We start from the raw sequence: 19,548 nt of genomic DNA on the forward strand, positions 1-19,548 counted from the left end.
CAAGGAGGGGAAAGTACATAATTCACCATGATCTGAATATAATTATTTTGGTTGTATAAAGGTTTTAAGACATGGTCCCAGAGGTTTATTAAAATGGTTCATAAATATTATTTTTCATTCACACAATCAGGCATTGGATTTCAGATTCAAATGTCCGCTAAATGAATCAGTTCTGCTGTAAACCATCGACATTGTTGAAGGAAGGAGGTTTGCTCTTGTATTTGGCACATTTGCTTATATGAATTAGAAAACACCTTACATGTTAATACTTATTTCACAACTGAATTCCAAAATATGGGAACATACAAACAATAGCTCTTGAGTTCTCACAAATATCAGAAAAAGAAAAGAAAAAATGGAAAGGATCATCATTAAATACAGAGAAGGTATCTACTTAGATTTAGAGACCAAACAATGTCACAGAGTACGGAAGTCAGCCATTATCCAGTAGAAAACATACAATGGATCCAAGGGTTACATGGTCTAGAACTGCAGGGAGCTCTGATTTCCAAAGAAGAAAATAAGCAGAAGCATGAAGCAGTAAGTGTGATGCGGGTCAGGGAATGGAAACAAAGGACTCTTCACCAGAAGAACAAACTGAAAGTCTACATAGCAACATGGCCCACAGGGGGCCAGTCTTAGTCGATTCTTGCCGGACAAATCAGTTTTAAAATTATGAGCAAATACCCAATTGTTATCGTTACCTCTCCACTTGTTGGACTGGTACAGACTTGTCACTTTGTTTCAAAAATTTCAATGTTTGCATTAAGCCATGAGAATACGCCTCAGGAGACGGATGTCAGATTTCAAAGGGAAAAGTTTGCATATGTAAAAACCGAATCTTTAAAAGTCTCTTTTCCCCTTTTATAGATGCAGTGAATATAGGAAATCATTAATACTAATTGTAACTGGGTGGTTTCATTTCCATAGAATTGTGATCAAGGTACACAGCTAAGTCACAAAATGTTTTAATATGGAGAATAGGGGAGCGCACAAGAGAATTTAGATATACCCAGCAAGGAAGAACATTGCTAGCAGAGGAGATGTCCGTGAAAGACAAGTCTGTAGCACAGGGAAGTTCTGAGTCACTAGGATGAAGCAATAGATATCCCATCGACAGAGGCGAGGTGGGATTCTTTTCCTTTCTGGCCATACATTTGCAGTGTTCTGCATGTACGTTGTACGCCAGGGTCTCCTGCACAGTTTGCTCTTCTGCCTCAATGTGAATGACAGAAGCTCTAGTGGTTTCTCAGTACTGATCTGACAGCTGGTTCATGGGACCACACTGATAAATGCAATTTATCAGCCATTCAGGTCATTCTTACTTGATGAAGGGTCTGTTATCCTCATAGCTAAAGAATGCATAGACACAAAGACAAGAACACCAACATTAGCATTTTATGATAAAGAATTTCCTGTGGAAAAAAAATATTCTCCTGTTTCCTGACCAAAGCCTTTTATTTCCCACCTCCCTAGAAGGTATCATAACCTTTCCTTTATATCCAGAAGGTAAATCTTAAAATGACCATGAGAACTTAAAGACCAGGGAATAAAATCAATTTTACAATACTGCAATATCCCATCGGAGACTCAGAAATTCCATTTTTTCATCATGTGCTCATATTACTTGTGACTTGACAGAGACATTTATTTCTTAGAGATCACATTTCTCTAGAGAATGAGAAATTTTATGAGCAATCTGAAAATAAGGCTTGGGGCATACTTAAGATGATAGATGTTATGTCACGTAAAGGTATCTCTTCTTCTGTAATATTAGTGGCTAAGATGACTTAATTATGGACAATATGCCTCTAAGTAATTTTATCAGAGAGATGATGATTAACCTGAGTTAAATCTGATCACTACAGCTCCTTTCCCCCCCTTTCTTCTTGCCAAAAGCAATATATTTCCCTGCATTATGAATACACAAATGATGTGCTCAGAAAGGCCCATCTGTGATGAGCTTTGAATAAAGAGAACCACTCATAAAAAGCCACTCTCCAGAATGATGACATGGTACATACTGGGATGAGAGCCTCGCATGTGCAGCCTGCTTGCCTCGGGTTTACACACATCCCAGCTCAATCATTTACTGGATATTTGATGTCGGGCAGAAGCCAATTAACTTGTGGTGTGTCGTTTTATGCATCTATAAAGTGGTCATGATTAGAATCTAAGTGTGTTCTGCATTAGTCTTATAAAAATACATTTTTTTCATCTGAGCAATAAAGTATTTTTTTATCATTGCTAGACTGTCTAAAGCTAACCTCAAACAAAGCCAAAAAGTTCTTACCCAAAAGAGAAAGTACCTCAATACATAAATATTGAGTAGTTAAATGCCTGAGAAGATGTTTAGGAAGTCATAGGATGCAAAGAAGGAGATGTAGCTGAAATAATTCAGTGGATGGAGCAGGGAGTGAATGGATTTGTGTAGTCCATGTAGTGAGGGCTAATGACTGGATGTTTAAATTCCTCAAAACAGAATAAGGATTAAAATTCCATTTCTAAGTCACGTCAGTCATAATGGAAATGATCCAAAACCTCACATAGGTGGTAATATGACACTAGATGAAACAGTTCTTGAATATTCCATCATCACAGAAAAGTTCTATTGGATAATGCTGAACTAGGACAGGTTAAGGACGTTTGAGGCCAATCGATATAATCGCCAAAGATGTTTAAATTATGCCATTGAAATGTGAAGATAAAAGAACATCAAACAGTAGTTTGTTTGCTATTTTATAACCAGAGAGAAAATCATATACCTAACTATATAAGTTATAAAACACCATCGTAATAATTGTGTTATATCAGTCCCCATTGCATCAGTATATTTCATCTAGGATGCCAAGTTCAGGATTAGAAATAACACTCTATGCTAATTAACCTACAATAGTGTCAGACAGTTCACGTGCAGCCGCTAGCCTATAGAGCTTCGAGCAAAAGCGCTTCACAAAACTGTGTCCAGGTTTCCAAATATTTCAAAAATTAAAAGAGCCTGGTTGCCGCGTGACGACTGACGGGTCACCTTTTACCTTCAGTAGGAAATGCCACAAGAGAGAAATCAACGTGGGATTTCTCCGGCAACGCTATGGGCATCAGCTCTCCACCAAGCAGAGTCTGCTAAAACCAGCCTCCCTCAGTCACTGCAGACATGCGCGGAGCAGTGCTCACTGGGATGTGAACAGAAGCAAGTGTGACATTTCTAGGTCTTACCAATTAAAGGATTGGGCTGGGGCTCGCTCTACCCTTTGTTCTCCCCTTTGACCAGGAGAAGGAGACAATAGAGCCTCAGATGTTGAATTAGATTCTGCTCAGTAGCAATGTTGAGCTGATGGATGAGAACTAGGCCCCCTGTCCCTAGAGTCTCCACGACACATTACACCACTGGATTTAGATATACTTTTACAGTGGCTTACCAACAATGACATGTTTTCTATACATTTATTAGAATGCTCTGTAATTGTAAGCTCATATACAACATAGAAATTTACAGTAAAGCACAAAGTGAAATATTTGTGAGTTTAACTATAGCAGGACATAATTAGCATAAAATGATTACAAATCTATAAATCGCTGTACACTGCCTATGTCAATAAGTCCCAGCATTTTTGCCAGATAGTACAGTAGCATAGATAATTAAAGATTATTATCTCTCTCCGAATCCAAATGAAACAAGTACCAATGTTGCCATCACTTATCCCAGCGAAGCTGTATCCGCGTTTGATTTTCTTATTTGCATTTTAAAGCATATTTATCAAATAAATTTGTAACATTTAATCATTTTTACTGTGGCTTATGATCATTGATGAACACTAGTCCCATTGTAGGCTGGGATTTCATGCCAGTATTTATGGCATTGTGTGGGTTTTCAGCTTTACAATGTTCTTGGTGGATAGTAACAGATCCTTATGTGCTATCTCATAATTTATGTTAATTTATTGATATGGTTATCAACAAAAAAAGTAAAATATACTACATATAACTTTAAAGGCAAATGGAAGATGAACCCTATTTTTAAAAGGTTTCCCTTGGGAAAATATTTAATTTTATTCTTAGTGATGTTTATATTTTTATCTGAATATTATCATAAAATTTAACCAAAATTTGATATTATTGTCTACACGAGAATGTTTACTTATTTCTGTCACTTGAAAATTACCCATATCACTGAAAAAAATCACAAGGCACATAAAAAGTTATAGAATTGTAACTCTATGAACACTTATGTCAATGTAAACATTTAAGAGAGGTTTCTTAATCAAACCAGTAACTTATAAACAAACAGAATGGTGTAATAAGTCAAAGAATCAATATCGAAAGAAGATGAATAAATTCAGACACAAGCAAATCCAGTTAGTTCCAAGATACCCTTTCTCTTTGCCCAAGAACTATTGAACTACACCAAAAATTATTCTGAGCATGTGCTTTTGAGAGAAATTCTACTCAGAAATTAAAAATATAGTTGAAACAAATTATTTGAAGAGTTGAGAATATCCCCTTTTGTTAAGGTTTCCTTTTGAAGACATATATTTCTGGAAAGGACTAAATGTATTTCTATGCTGGGTAATGCGAGGTATGAGGAAAGATAGAGTAATAAGGAAGATGTCCCAGAGTTTAATCCTCAAGTCCAAAGGTCTGCTCATTGATAAGTTACAGTAAGTAATGGAAAAGGAAGGACGCAGGCCAACCTCTAATCCCATGGGCTTGGAGGCCAGTAAACTTTGGAATGCACCAATCCTCTGGTTAGCCCTTGTGTTTGTTGCGTGAAATGTATGTTTAATGGAGCAAGAGAGCTGTTGCCATCCTGACTAATCTCCTCACATTTTCAGCTTTCGAATACAGTGGATCTGCTTTCCTGGATTAAAAGACTTACTTCAGCAAAGAAATACAAAATTCTCTTTACTTAAATTCTTTTGAGTGATTGTAATAGTAATAATGTGTGAGCGAACCTTTTACTTCTTTACATTTATACCACAGTAGCATTGAAAATGCTTGATCAACTGGTTAACTATCGCAGAAGCCCCAGATTCTCTGTATTTCTTGTCCAAATGGGTTTTGTGTTAGTAGGACAGCAGCAGCTGAATTCATACTGCTAGACTCTATTCTCACTTCGTATCCCACTACCGGAAGGTCAAAAGGAGAAGCTATTTAGAGTTTAATCTAGAAGTCTGAGTAAAATAAAGGTGATGATTCTTTTATATCCATCCATTATATTTAAACCACTAAGCATTAAATACATTAAAAACTCTTAGAAAATATTAAGCATGTATAATATAAACACAGGAACTATTAACAAAAAATGATTTTACTTTAACTGCAGATTTTATTGGTACTGAATCATTACTGTCAAAAAAAACCAGCATTCCTATGGAATTTACCAAGAAGAGAACAAAATGAACTGCATCAATAAAACAAATAACTTAAAATAGAATATAAACACTTTTATTCCTGTGGCTTTATGTGATTGCAATAAAATTGATTTAGAAAAAAACACCAAAACTAAATCTTCAATCTGCAATTAAGAAAAACCTAATAAAACAGAATCAATAAATGTCAAGTCCGTGCCTTAAAATTTTGACCATAGTATTTCTATAGTTGAAGTGCTGCAGACATGTTTCGGTGATTAAACTCTCTTAAGCTGGCTGCTCTTCCAGAGGACCAAGGCTCAATTCCTAACACCCACATGGTTTCTCACAGCAGTCTGTCACTCCATTTCTTAGGGATCAGCCCTTACACAGACATACGTGAAGACAAAACACCAAAGCACATGAAATAAAAATAAACATAAAAACAAGAAATAGAATAAACATTGAAAAGTTAAATGACTCTTCATGGGTGCTTCTTAGTTATTAGCAGTTATTATTTTCATCTGTGGAATATATAAGCAAATCAATTGGTAGGCGGCAAATAAAACATGAAACTTAGAGTTCCTTTGATAGAAATTAATAAAATCATTTACTCCTGGATGTTATTCCTTGTTATTGTTGGCAAACTGGAAGCAAGGAGTTCTAAATCAGCCTGCTTGAGTCTGAATGCCTTTGAAAGATGTTATCAACTACAGCCTTGGGCTGATAACAGAACTTCCCGACAGCTAACGGCCCTTTATCTCTGGATACAGCTTTCTTCATGGGACTGCTGTGTGTGTTGAACATAAGAGCCTGTGCATTTCTGCATAGGAATATCTAAGCATTTGAAAGAACACAAAATTAAATATGGAAGTACAATGTAATATTTGCTATTACACATACTTTTGTGTCTTACGTTGTGACCCAGTGCCCTCTTATAGGAGGTTGGAGAGAAATTGAACACACACACACACACACACACACACACACACACACACACACACACAGTGCTTCCCTAGGCGTCCTTTAATACTCTTCTAGAAATTCAATGGAACCCCAAGGAGGATACGATAATCACTTCTCAGGGTTTTTTTTTTTTAAGTATTTATATGTAAAGAAGGAAACATCACATAAAATAACCTTTTCTTTTAGATACCAAGTTTAGACTTAGTAAAAGTCATGGATTTTCTTACGCTAAATTGAAATATAGATATATCCAAATAATGAATGTTCAAAGAGAATCTCAAAATTCACTGGCAATTAGTTCATAAACTATATTGTGGCTCAGTGTTCCCAAGTCTACTTGTAATGGGTACTTTCTGTGGGACCAAAAGGGAGACAGGGGAGAGGTTCCATGCAGAAGGGTGGTGGTGGAATTCTGTAGTTTAGAATTAATTTCCAAAGAGGATACAGATAAAATGTAAATTATAAGACTCTAGGACTAACATAATACACTATAGAATATAAAATGGAAATGAGAAAATGGTTTTAATTCCTGGTTTAAAAGAATTTTCCTCACCCTTGTACCTGGAGCAGTTGTGGAACACACCTTTCAACCTAGCACTCAGTAGACAGAGGCAGGTGGATCTCTATGGGTTCAAGGTCAGCCTCCGGGTCTACAGAGGAAGTTTGAATTTCTCTTGAACTTTTTAAAAACATACATGATGGGAGAAAATGTTGACACTTTGATATAATTGTATCTTTCTCTCTCTCACACACACACACACACACGCAAAGAGAGACACAGACACAGACACAGACACACACATACACATATGATGAAGAAAATTTACAGGAAGAAAAGATTAATGAGGTCAAGCCCTCTTTTAGTAGTATAAGGGGGGGGGCAGGAAATCTAGCAAGAACTGTAACATCTTATTAAAATGTAAGGAGTCCAGTAGAAAAAACAGATCTTAATAATTTAAATATATAGGCATCTAATAAACACTAGAGGGATTTGGGGGGTTTGCAGCAAACAGTAATAAAATGAGTAATGTTTTATAGACTTACGTACAGCTAATCAAGTAATCCTCAATGAATTTCAATGAGGTAAAGCCAAAGTACAACACATAAACATAAGACAACTAAGAATTGAATAAATACAGTGTCAATCACTTTTACAAAGAAAATGTACTAGTTTTCAAATTATACCTTAGGATAGATGATAAATTAATGCCTAATAACATCAAACTCTTAGCTGATCAATGATTTCTCTTTATGTGCCTTGTTTATATTGTTGATGTCAAAATTAAATGGCTTAGCTTTAAGCATGGATCAAGCTTAGCTCTTTTTAAAGAGAAGAAAGACTTTGTGCCAGGATTTCAAAACAGCTGGCTTAAAACACCAGCTTCCATAGGCAGATGTGAGGAGTGTTCCAGAATACCTAATTTAACAGCCCATGAAAAAAAAGTGCCAGAGACTTTGATGACAGACCATTATAAAGAAAACAAACCACATAACTATAACTATATAATGGGAAAACTCAACATTCATTGGGAGTAAGCCAAAAGAAAATTAGATTAGGAAACGTCCAAGTGTGGACTGAGCAGATCAAGAAGGCTGCTACCTCACTATACTGTCTGCACACTCAAATACAAATAGAGCAGTTTTATATAAATAGCCCTTCATTTTAGGTCACTATTGACATATGTATCGAGCACTTTTCAAGTATGGATAGGAAAAATATGTTTTTAAAAACAGAGTAACATTGCTATTGTATACCACTATGAAAAAGAAACCCAGAAGAATAAGAAAACAGAAAGTGTTTATTTAGATCTATGTGTTATTTCTGCTTAGGGGAAGGTATTTACTACAGATATACTGAAACTAATGTGTAAGTTTGGGAAGCCATTTGAGGCAATTAATTTGCTAATCTGTGGACTATTGAAGCAATACTGAAAACAAGTCAAGCATTTATACCACTAAATACAGCATAGAAAGATTACTGGATTTGTGTACTGTGAATCCCAAAGTGAAATTTAGTCTCACCACTCTAAGGGTTTATAAAATATCTACAACTGGAGTATCTTATAAGTTACTTGGGTAAAAAATATTTGTCCCACCACAAAATGTGTTATCTCTGGTTTTCCACATGTCAACTTTAACAACCCACTTATTTTGTCCTAAGTTAAAAACCCTAGAGTCACATCCTTTTCTTCTTAATGTTCTATAAAATTACCTTCAGAGTATGTAACCCCCTAGGGGTTAGGATTCGGGCAGTGTATGTTCTGCATGTAGAAGTACCTGGATTCAATCCTTAGAGTATACATGTGTGTATTGAATAAATTAATGGACGATTAAGTCTACAAATCAAATCTATTCCATACATTGAGGCATGGAAAGTATTTGATTTGATTAATCTGGAGAATGAATGGTGTTTAATTGCAATTATTCTCAGGTATTTTTCATTTTCTTAAAGCCTTGTACTTCACTCTAGTGGGGCGAAAATCACAGTTCTATGAGTAACTAATTTAGATTCAGACGATGAAGCCTTCTAGTCTAGTGGCACACTTCTGTGAAATATAAAAGCAATCTGAGCCCAAGGTCTATGTAAAGAACAAAGGAGATGCTAATTTTTACATTTTCATTATTAAGGGGAAATTCTCCCCTTGGGAAGTTGTTCGGGATTTTTCAGACATCCTTAGACAGTCATTGTTGCTCCCATATCTGATATAAACCTAATTATTTAGAGGGGAGAATGAGAAAAATAATTTAATCTCAAGGTATGGGACATAGCAGTGTGCGTGTACCTATCATCCTTCAAACTGGTTTTCTCAAATGTCAGCTCCCAGTGTATGGACTGTACTGAATGCACTTATTCATAAAACATGGATCTCAAGATGATGCGAGAATTCTAATGCATTTTAAACAAAATGCCTCCCCAAAGAGACCATCCTTTAATACTTCAGAACACTCAAAATTATAGCCTAAAAATGCAGGATGTGAAGAGATTGGCAATATCATTGCCTGAGTGCAAGGCTTTGTGGATCTGAGACGGATTCTCAGCTTTGAAAGGCTGGAATCAAGGCAATCAGTGAAGAGCTAAGTAATGCTTAAGGAATGTCGTAAGTAACCTGAACTGAATCTAGTTGTCAAACAACCCCCAGAGCCCTTTGCATTGTATTACTTCCCTTCAGTTATTTCTCATAATGGCAAGGCCTGTTACATACATCAAGAAAATAGAGGGCAACTGGACCAAAAAAAGGCAAATCATGTGCATGAACAGAATTAGTTTAATGAGTATCTTTAAAAAATGAATAATACGAAACTACTATTGATTCTGATTCTAAGCATGCCTGCATTAATCATATGTATTAGAAAAATATTTGTTTAAAAAGCTCAGAATATATGTGGTGGTTTGGATAACAATGCCCCTTTTAGGCTCATATATTTAAATACTTGATACTAAGTTGATAGAACTGTTTGAGAAGGATAAGGAGGTATAGTCTTGTTGGAAGAGGTGTGTCAGAGTAGGTAGGCTTTGATGATTCAAAATATTTTAGGTATTGGTGTTCTGCCCCATCCTCCCTGCCCCCTCCTCCTTTCCTTTTCTTTCCTTTTCCTTTTCCTTTTGCTTTTACTTTTCCTTTTCCTTTTCCTTTCCAGATGGGTCTTTGTGAGTTTGTGAATAGCCAGAGCTACAAATTATGATCATGCCCAGAGAGAGAGAGAGAGAGAATATCCCAAAATATTTTACTCAGAAAATATGAAGGTTATGAACATTTGTATTAACTGTGACTCTGTAATAGATTTATGCTCTCATAAAGTTTAGAGTCTTCATATTATTGCTGTGACAGTTGTATAAAAATGAGATAATTTTGAAAAGTAGGCTCTATATTTTATATATATGTATATATATAAATGTATATATATATATATATATGAAGGAAAATAAAAGCATTGAAATCTTCCTGTGAAATTGTTTTATTTTTCAAGCTTATGGCAATTTCCCTTCCTTTTTATTGAATCTACTTACTCTTGGCTCCATAAAATATTAATAGACTACTGATCAAGCTGAATATAATTATGACTTAATTATTTCTATCAACGTTTACAAACATATTACTCAAATAAAGTTTACCATTTTAGAAACTACACTTATTGCAGATACTGTTAGCCGTTTTCTGTTTGCCCTGGGGTTTTCAGAGACTTTCTTAGGCTCCTTTACACATGAGAAGTGTGAAAGCTCACCAAGGACACATTGCTTTTACCCTCTAGAACAACAGAACTTGTTATGTATTAATCAAATGAGCATTTCATCCATGGAATCTTTTTTTTCCCCTAAAAGGCTAAGTTTGTCTTTTAAAAAGAGGATCATATGATGCATGATTTTAATGACACCATATGGTGAAGAAAGCCACACAAATTCTAATGAGATTTTGATAGAAACTAAGCACAGCTTCACTGTGGAAAATTCAAAGACTCAGAGGAAGCGGCAGCATTTTTTCCACCCAGAGTTGATTACATTAAGTAATCAAAACAGGACAGACATGGCAGTGCAAGTCTGCAGTTGTAGCATCTCAGGAGACCGAGCCCCAGGATCACATGAGCCCATCAGTTTGCATTTAACCCAGGTGAGACCTCATCGCCAAGTTTGTTTTTTTTTAAAACCATAATATTCCACAATTGCACTGTGGAGGCCCTGCCCTGACCCGAGTAGCAGGAGTTGCCGCATCAGCTATTTTTGCTGTCACAGCACTTGGTGGAATTTCTCCGCCCAAGTTGAGTTGGGAGTTCCACTTTTGACCTGATCTCAGTTTCGTCTTCCTTTAAGAGAGAGCTGTGCAGACCTATGCCATTGGCTGCTGGCATGAGGTGATTTATGTCATCAGTCACATCTAGGGGTTTTGTTTGTGGTTTTTGCCGTTGCAATAAAGTTGAGCCTTGATCGCGACTTTGTCTTGGCCCCATTCTTCTCTCTTCCCTGTCTCAGAACATTGACTGGTAGTTGTGGGACGGCTACATTGTATCAAATATATGATGTGGTGTTTTGCCCAGACGGCTACCATTAATTATGCAAAAGTTTATAAAATTGATGTATTTATTTTTGAATTAGGGAAAAAAACTGATTACAAATGGTTGGACTAACTCGACAAGGACATATAGCCAACCATTCTAGGACTGAAGACATGCATTTAAACTAGATTGACAGTTGGGTCGTTACTATAGTTTATTAATACCCACACTGACAACTAGGGATGAAGGAAGGAAAACTAAATGAATCCCCTTAGCACTTAGTTGGATGACTTAAACAAACTAGGAATGGGTCAAGTCAGAGGCTTGCATACAGAAACCTGTTCATAGAATAAAGGAAAGCAATAGATACAGGAAAGACAAAGTAAGGCTCATTTCCTTATTTCCTCCAAAGAAACACAAAACATTTATTATTCATTTTTATTCTTCAAAATAACTAGTGGTTACTTAATAAAAACATTTTAAAACTTTTTTTATAATAGGAAATCGGTAATTAAAGAAACTGTCAATTTTTATTTTGAAGGAAGTCATTGAGTGTTCTAAAGACTCCTCAAATATTAAGCCTTTTCAGTCATACCACAAATTAATTTGGACTGACAAAAATTCAAGATAGACTATATATATTAAACCGCTTTTAATATTAGACTTTCACTATGATTATAGTGGCCTCCAAATACAGTAAGAAATCAACCAGAAAATTCAAACAATTGAAATTACTTCTTTCTTGTAACCACTTATTTTGACGAAGAGCTGAATGAGAAGTAATAAGCAAGTAGATGTGTACTATTTAAGCTAAATACTTTCCAAGTAAGCCTGAGAATTAGCATCCTTCATTTTCTCTGTTAGTAGGTGAACTACATTATTCCATGCTATCCTTTTTTCATAGTATATTATTAATACTGTAATAAATGATACAAATAAGTGTTTTTCACTAGTCTTAAAGAAGCTTATTATGAGGGCCATGGGGTTACTTTGAAAGACAAGGTACCTTTTGAAAGGGAAAATAATATTTAAATTATATGTGGTAATATTAGTCGCCAAGTGTGGAGCAAAGAGAGGAAAGTAAGCAGAGATAAAACTTGGTGGTGGTGGTGGGGGAGCCCATGCCTAAAGGGGACTGGTGGGCTCATTATAATGAAGGAAAGTCGTCAGAGAAGCTGGGCAAAATCATCAAGGCTTAACCAGCTTGGACCAGGAGTTTGGAGTTAAGTTAAAAATATTGGGACACGGGCTGGAGAGATGGCTCAGTGGCTAAGAGCACTGACTACTCTTCCAGAGATCCCGAGTTCAAATCCCAGCAACCACATGGTGGCCCACAGCCATCTCTAATGATATCTGATGCCTTCTTCTGGTGTGTCTGAAGACAGCTACAGTGTAAATAATAAATAAATAAATAAACAAATAAATAAATAAATAAGTAAATAAATAAATATCTTAAAAAATAAAAAAAAAGATTAAGACACTTTGAAGAATCTTAATCCAACTGGTCCCAGGAAGAAAAGGCAGCTGCAAGGAAGGAGAGGAAGAGTTTTTTTTTTTTTTTGCCATGCTTTGACTGAAGAAGAAGCCAGCAGCCATGTGTGGTATTGGGAGCAGCTGAAGCCTGTGGCTACTACTACAGGCAGCTGGTTGTGAATGTTAATCAAGGACTAGGTAGGACTAGCCACTGAAGTTTAGGGCAGGTGGGAGATAGTAACACCCAGCAATTTTGTTCAAAGGCACGTTGAAAAGGAACAAACTGTGTGTATATGTTTTATTCAAGGATTCAAGGAAAGCTGAGTGAGTGCTGGTAGTGTAGTCACTTCCCGAAGCTAAATGAGGTACCATAAAACTATAACCAACGTGTGAAAAGTCATTTCTATTACAAATAAAACTATATTAATTTAGTGATTTCTGTTGCAATTTCCAGAAGAAGTAATAAAAAGTATAGTGATTAGCTAAAAAGCCAATATGAAAGATAAAATGGGATGCAAAATAATATTGTTAATCGAACAGAGGATGAAAGGAAGAACAGTGTAAAGTGCACAAAATACAACAAGCTGAGACTAATATAATGAACCCATGACATCAATAGTCGCATTAAATATAAATGGAATAAATATTCTAACCAAAACATTCGGATTTATGGTACCAAATAAGAAAGTAAAAATCTAAGTATGTGCATAACTTAGGAAGACTGAACTTTATTGAGAAAACAAGTGCATTAGAAAGAGATTAAAAACAAAGCTAACATGCTTAACAACTCTTCAATGTAATAATCTGGTAATTGCTTCTTGGATTTTACTAACTCAGAGAGGAATAGGAATGAAAATACCTATATGTTGTGGTTCTTACGATACGTGATTAAACATGTAAAATAGAACATGGGGGCAATTGAAAATGGTCAAACATGCTTTATTATTAAGAACTTTAGTAATATATTTTGAAGTTTTGATATGATTAAATGCATGTGTGCTTGAGACACAATGGTTCTTTGTCACAAAACAAACTTTCCAGTTTCCAATGGTACTTTAGATTTGCAGTAGCCACACAAAATGTCTTAGGATTAGTGTTAATGAAAGAAAGATGTTTTCTACACCTGTATTTTAAATGAATTTTCTTCCAGATATTTATTAATGCTAAAAATTTTTTTCTTGAGGATTTATTTTTCTCCCATGTACTCTCATACTCTGTAAAAGAGCATCTTTCTTTGTAGAAGTGTGGATTAAAATCCCTCACTGTATTAGCCTATTTTGTTTCCATCAGCACATGACATTATGACATTTTCTCCATTCTGTGATAGTGGAAAAAGTGTAGTCGTCCTGGCTTCTATTAGCACAGTAGAAGAAAGTTCTTTTTAAACTGTAAGGTGCTGAAGGGTTCCATCATTGCTTTGCTCTGATGTGATTTCTGGGAATTCCTCAGTTGCTAAGTCATAATGACTCCCTATTTCCTTTCTTCTGTTCTTGAACTATTGCAGAGCCATAATCATAGCTCTAATTTCAAGTCAACCACCACAGCATTTTAACAGTTAGTCTTCTGTTATTGAGGTTTGAGAGGACATCATCAAAGGCTTTACATTCCTATGCACATCTGATGGTCAGGAATGAGTCACCATTCATTATACAGTTGCAAGGAGGGTGTCATGACTCAGCAAAGTTAGATACACTCCAAAGAATTTAACCCAGTAAGCAGTTTAGATAGAACGCAAATCAAGGTATTCTGATGTGTAATTTCATTTTGCTTTCTATTATAAAACTTAATGGGAACAATGCCATTAAATATAAATATTGGCTTGGATGTGTTTAACTGTTCTTCTAAACAATACTTTCTATCAAAACTACCTAGAAAAGTATATTTTACAGTATATGACAGTCAGTACTAAAAATAAGTTATAAAACTAAAGAAATGTTACAAAGCACAAAAGGTTTCTAAATCCACTTTAAAGATTCCATTGATTTTTTTTTAGCCTTTTAGATGTTGAAATAAAACCCAGTTTTATTTTTATTTGCCAAATGGCACATTAAAAATTACCTAGCTGATGTTTACAGTATAAGATAAAAAGTGTGGAGACATAAAAAATAGTGGTCTAAGTAAAGTATATAATGATTCACCAAAAACTAAGTGTTAAATGTCAATAATTGCTGTCAATAATATCTCAATAGACTGTGATACTCTGAAACACCAGTCATGGCAACTGTGTCTAGCACCGGATATAGAAGGTAGTCCATGAGAGACATGACTGCCATCTGACATGGCTCAAGAAGGATGTGAGGAGCACATGGAAGTTACATGTAACCCCTTAAAAATCTTGAATGCACAACCATTTAAATAGAACCCTTTGTTCAAGTTGACACACAACACAGGCAAGCCACATGAAAATGCAATTTAGCATAGGTGTAGATAAGGGAGTGAGACGCACTAATGTGCATCTCAATGTTAATATCAAGACCATTAAGTAAATTAAAATATAATTTGCACATAACAAGATATTCAGAGAGTTTTCAGAAAACGAAATTTGGCCTTTCTCCTGTATCTTCTTTGAAGGTTAACGTGAAATATGAATATTTTCATAGCTCTTTATACTTATGCTTGTCTGAAAGTTAAAATGTAAAAAATTATAATAAATATATTTTAAAGTGAAAGAATAATTGAGAAGAGAATGTTCTGGGCAGATTTATCTCCTAGGAAAAAGTGTGTTTCAAAGGTAGATAAATTGGAACATATATTTTTATTTAAAAAAAAAAGTCCAAATCAAGTATGCTCTAAAATCCAAACGTAATGATGAAAAGTTTCAGATTTTTGATCTCTAGACTTTAGACAACCTCAGGTTTCGGTTTTCTGACTAGGAACTCTCAACCATCAAACTATAGACGATCTCTGTATAAACATTCTCAAATCTGAAATACTTAAAAATATAAACGGTTTTTGACCTGGGTGTTCTGGAAAAGACATACTCAACCTGTGCTTGTGAAGAGTAGGGAAAGCGTACCTCCTTTCTCAGAAGAATCATGGCACAGCTATGAGCAACTGCCTCATGAATACTCGGAATCAGTATTTCAGGGTGGTTTTTCCAGAAGTGTAACTCCAAGTACTATCAATTCTCATCTTTTAACAGAAGCAATTGTAGGTACCATGATGGCGGCAGCCATCACTACAGGTACTATCATGTCAGGTACCATCATCCCTGTAGCAACCATCACTGTAGCAACCATCACTGCAGAAGCCATAGTTGCAGGTACCATCATGTCGGGTACCATCACTATAGCAACCATCATTGCAGGTATGATCACGGCAGGAGTCATCGCTGTGGGAACCATCACTTCAGGTCCCTTTGCAGGCTACCTTATCTCTGAGGAATAGAGTATGGTGTGAGAGATTTTATATGTTCACTGTACTACAAAGCAGTGTCTGTTTTCACTTAGAAATGGTGAACTTCTTTAAAAGACATAGTGAATGCATGTTTTTGACCTGGGAATTCTGGAAAAGACGTACTCAACCTGTGCTTGTGAAGAGAACATATTTATAAATTACCGATTATAGGGAAAAGTAGCTTTGGAGAGAGGGCTTCGTTACATTGATTTTAAGCAAGTCAATTTACCTCAACTATCAATAAATTACCTTTCTCAACAAAACCAATACACTGAACTTTGACATCATTTCGTCATGTAATTTTTGACAATTTAAGCTCTAAACTATTTTAAGGTACAATCTATAAAAACAAAACGAAGAATCACTTACTTGATATTATCAAGACAGCCTGATTCAGGTTTCAGTATGGCAGTATGGTGAAACATTTTGTATAAAGCAATCCCGAGGAAGATTACATTCAGCTGAAATAATAAAAAAAAAAAAAGGTAGTGTTTTGTAGATAACCAGAGTAGTGAAAAACAGCATGGCCATCCCCTTTAACACATGAATTGTTCTGGGAAATTAGTTCTCTCGGTAGACTCTTAGAGAAACTGGATCACTGGTGACTGTCTAATGCTTTAACAAAGGCAAGAAGCCAGCTTTGAGGATTGTGATACCACAGAGTTACAAAACGTGGCTTTGCCAAATCCACACTAAATACAAAATCGGTGGTAATTTAGAAGAAAGCTGCTGAAATTTTGTAATAACTCAAAGCCCACTCACTGCATGATTAAGAAAACCGAATCCCCAAGTACAGGAATTTTTCTAAGAGAGCTACTACGTTGGCATTCCATGATATGTCTCTAGATTGATTATCTATAGATATTCTCTATTTCAGGTTTCAGAGGTGCACTTTTTCAGATGCTAAATTATTGACATGTAAAAACATTTATTTGTTTGTTTGTTTGTTTGTATATAGCAGTCTCACTATGTAGGTCCAGCTCACTATGTAGAGCAGGCTAGCCTTGCACTCCTACTTCTAACTACCTAATTCTGGGGATTACAGACATATACTACCATACCAGGCTGCAAATACAAATCATAACCTCAGTATATTTTGAATGCCTAAGTAAAACGGATTAGAAAATGCTGGTGGAATGCTGGTGCCACAATAAACTGAGTTGTAAGCAGATGGTCTCTTGTGGCACGGTTATGCCACAAAAACAGATAACATGCCTATAATTTAAAAGAACATAGTCTGAGAGACATTACCTATATGCCTTACATGAACCTGATAAAGCAGTGGTTCTCAACCTTCCTAATGCTGCATTCTATAATACCGTTTCTCATATTGTGTGAAGCTCAGCCATAAAAATGTTTTCATTGTTACTTCATGACGGCAATTTTGTTGCTGTTATGAATGGTAATGTAAATAATCTTGGAGATAAAGGTTTGCCTAAGGGGTTATGACTCACATGTTGAGAACCACTGCTCTAAAGCAAACCGTAGGTTGAATGACACTTGAACCAAGTGACTGGCTTCTACAGTCTACACCTGGGGACTGATACAGATCAGGAAAGTTCAAACGCTCCCCTGACATTCTCCCTCTAAAACAGCCTCGAAGTTCTTTGTCAATGTTCTTGAGTCTCAGACATGAAAATCAAATGGTGAAGAAAGCCAAGCAAAGCAACCAACACTGAGTGGTTAAAAAAGCTTAATGTGAACTGAATGCAATCAGTTAGTGGGAAAGTCTGGTCCGTATTGAAGAAAGTTTGTCCACAGTCATTATTCTGCCGTCTTTGACTTTATTTTCTGTCCTTTTATTTCTTTTGGTAATGATGATTGGTTATAAAATGACTCTAGTCTCTCACATATCTGAGGAATGATCAATGAGACTGATTTTAGACACCAGGCTTTTCCCATGACATGTGTGTGTATATACACAGGCATGTATATATTTATGTTTGTCCACACACATATGTCCACATGTGTAGGCCCACACACTACTATGGTAGTAGGACATGGGCCATCGTGTCATTTTCAAGTTTGAAACATTTTTTCCTTTCAAAATATATCTGGTTTCCGGTAAGAAACTTTAGCCCTACATTTTATTCAGAGCTAAGGGATTACCACTTCTTTCCAAAACTGTGCATATTTGTTATATTTCATTATCTGTGGGTGGGTAGTCATGGGAGGTGCATGCCATGGTGTGTGTGTAGAGATCAGTGGATAACTTGCAGTGTCTTTCCTTTTCCCCTCTGTGGGTGCCGGCGATATCATTCAGTTGCTCAAACTTAGTGACAAGCACTCCTACCTCCCGAACCATCTTGTGGGCCCTAGGTTTTTAATGGTAACAATGATACTAACAGAGTCATTTAAATTAGGACACATGACGTAAGAAATAAAGGCATTCTTCAACTAAAACTGTAAAAGGAGGCACGATCCCTAAGCACATGCTGATTTCAGTTGTGCCAAATTCATTAAAGTCTTGAGAGCTTACATGAATGGATAAATAAACGAATAGTGTAAGTAACAGCTAGGTGTTCACCCATATTTCTAATTTCTGTTTATTTTTCAATTCTAATTATTTCAAAAGAAAGTAATGAAGACATGCTGTTGTCACAGTGAAAAGCCATCATGGTGCATTTGTCTACACAGCTCTGTGGGCTACACTGGACTGGATTCTTGAGTAGCCATTTACTTTTGCAAATGCTTACTTTCCTTTTCCAACAGTTTTGATGAACTACTTTACACCATAAAAGTAGACTATAATGAGTGTCTAATTGCTTGAGTTATGTATGGTCATATAAGTACATGCTTTTCCCCAAATTAACCTATGTAAATTTAAGATAGCTTGAACATGGATGGTGGAAATCTTATTTCTTGACCTGGGAAGTGCATAGTTAATTAGGAGTTCTCACCATAATTATCAAGGTCGCTGGTCCTATAAAACTCCAAATGAAGTAGGTGTCAAGGCGAAGCCAACATCTGCAGTGAAACACAAGGGAGAGAGGCCATTCAAAGACTGGGTCCAGGACATATATCAAGAGTGAGCAGGTGACAGAGAAGAATGGGAATGGCACAGTATTCCACTGGGAGACAGGAAATATTACATTGCTTGTTCATTTAAATGCTGAATTATGTGCCCAATTTCTGACAGCACTGTTGATGGAGTAAGATAATTACCCCTGGAGAAAGCAGGGAGAAATGGCATCAGGCCTATTTGCTAAGGCCTTTTGTGTCTGTCACTGAAACCTTAGAGGAAAAAAGGAAAAGCCATACATACAGCCATTAAAGCCAGTAGCTTTAAGCTATCCTTTTCTCTCCAATTACAGTGCTACATAACCTGTCTATCAGCTGTCAGGCAAAGTGACATTTTTCTGTCAGGAAGATCTGA

The 19,548-nt window shown here is 36.0% G+C and overlaps 1 protein-coding gene across 49 annotated transcripts in view; it reads right to left on the reverse strand.

Annotated features, from left to right (window-relative positions):
- Positions 1 to 19,548, reverse strand: part of Adgrl3 (adhesion G protein-coupled receptor L3) — a 781,670-nt gene that overhangs the window by 69,576 nt on the left and 692,546 nt on the right. For 29 of the 49 annotated variants that reach the window (XM_087582192.1, XM_087582189.1, XM_087582185.1 and 26 more), the window contains 2 exons: positions 19,073 to 19,139; positions 16,542 to 16,633 (listed from right to left, as the gene is read on the reverse strand). In XM_087582192.1, coding sequence (XP_087438318.1) covers positions 16,542 to 16,633; positions 19,073 to 19,139 — 159 coding nt within the window. 49 annotated transcript variants of the gene reach the window in all.

This window comes from Rattus norvegicus, chromosome 14, assembly GCF_021556685.1.
Source record: "Rattus norvegicus strain SHRSP/BbbUtx chromosome 14, alternate assembly SHRSP_T2T, whole genome shotgun sequence".
In the NCBI taxonomy this organism is placed as follows: domain Eukaryota; kingdom Metazoa; phylum Chordata; class Mammalia; order Rodentia; family Muridae; genus Rattus; species Rattus norvegicus.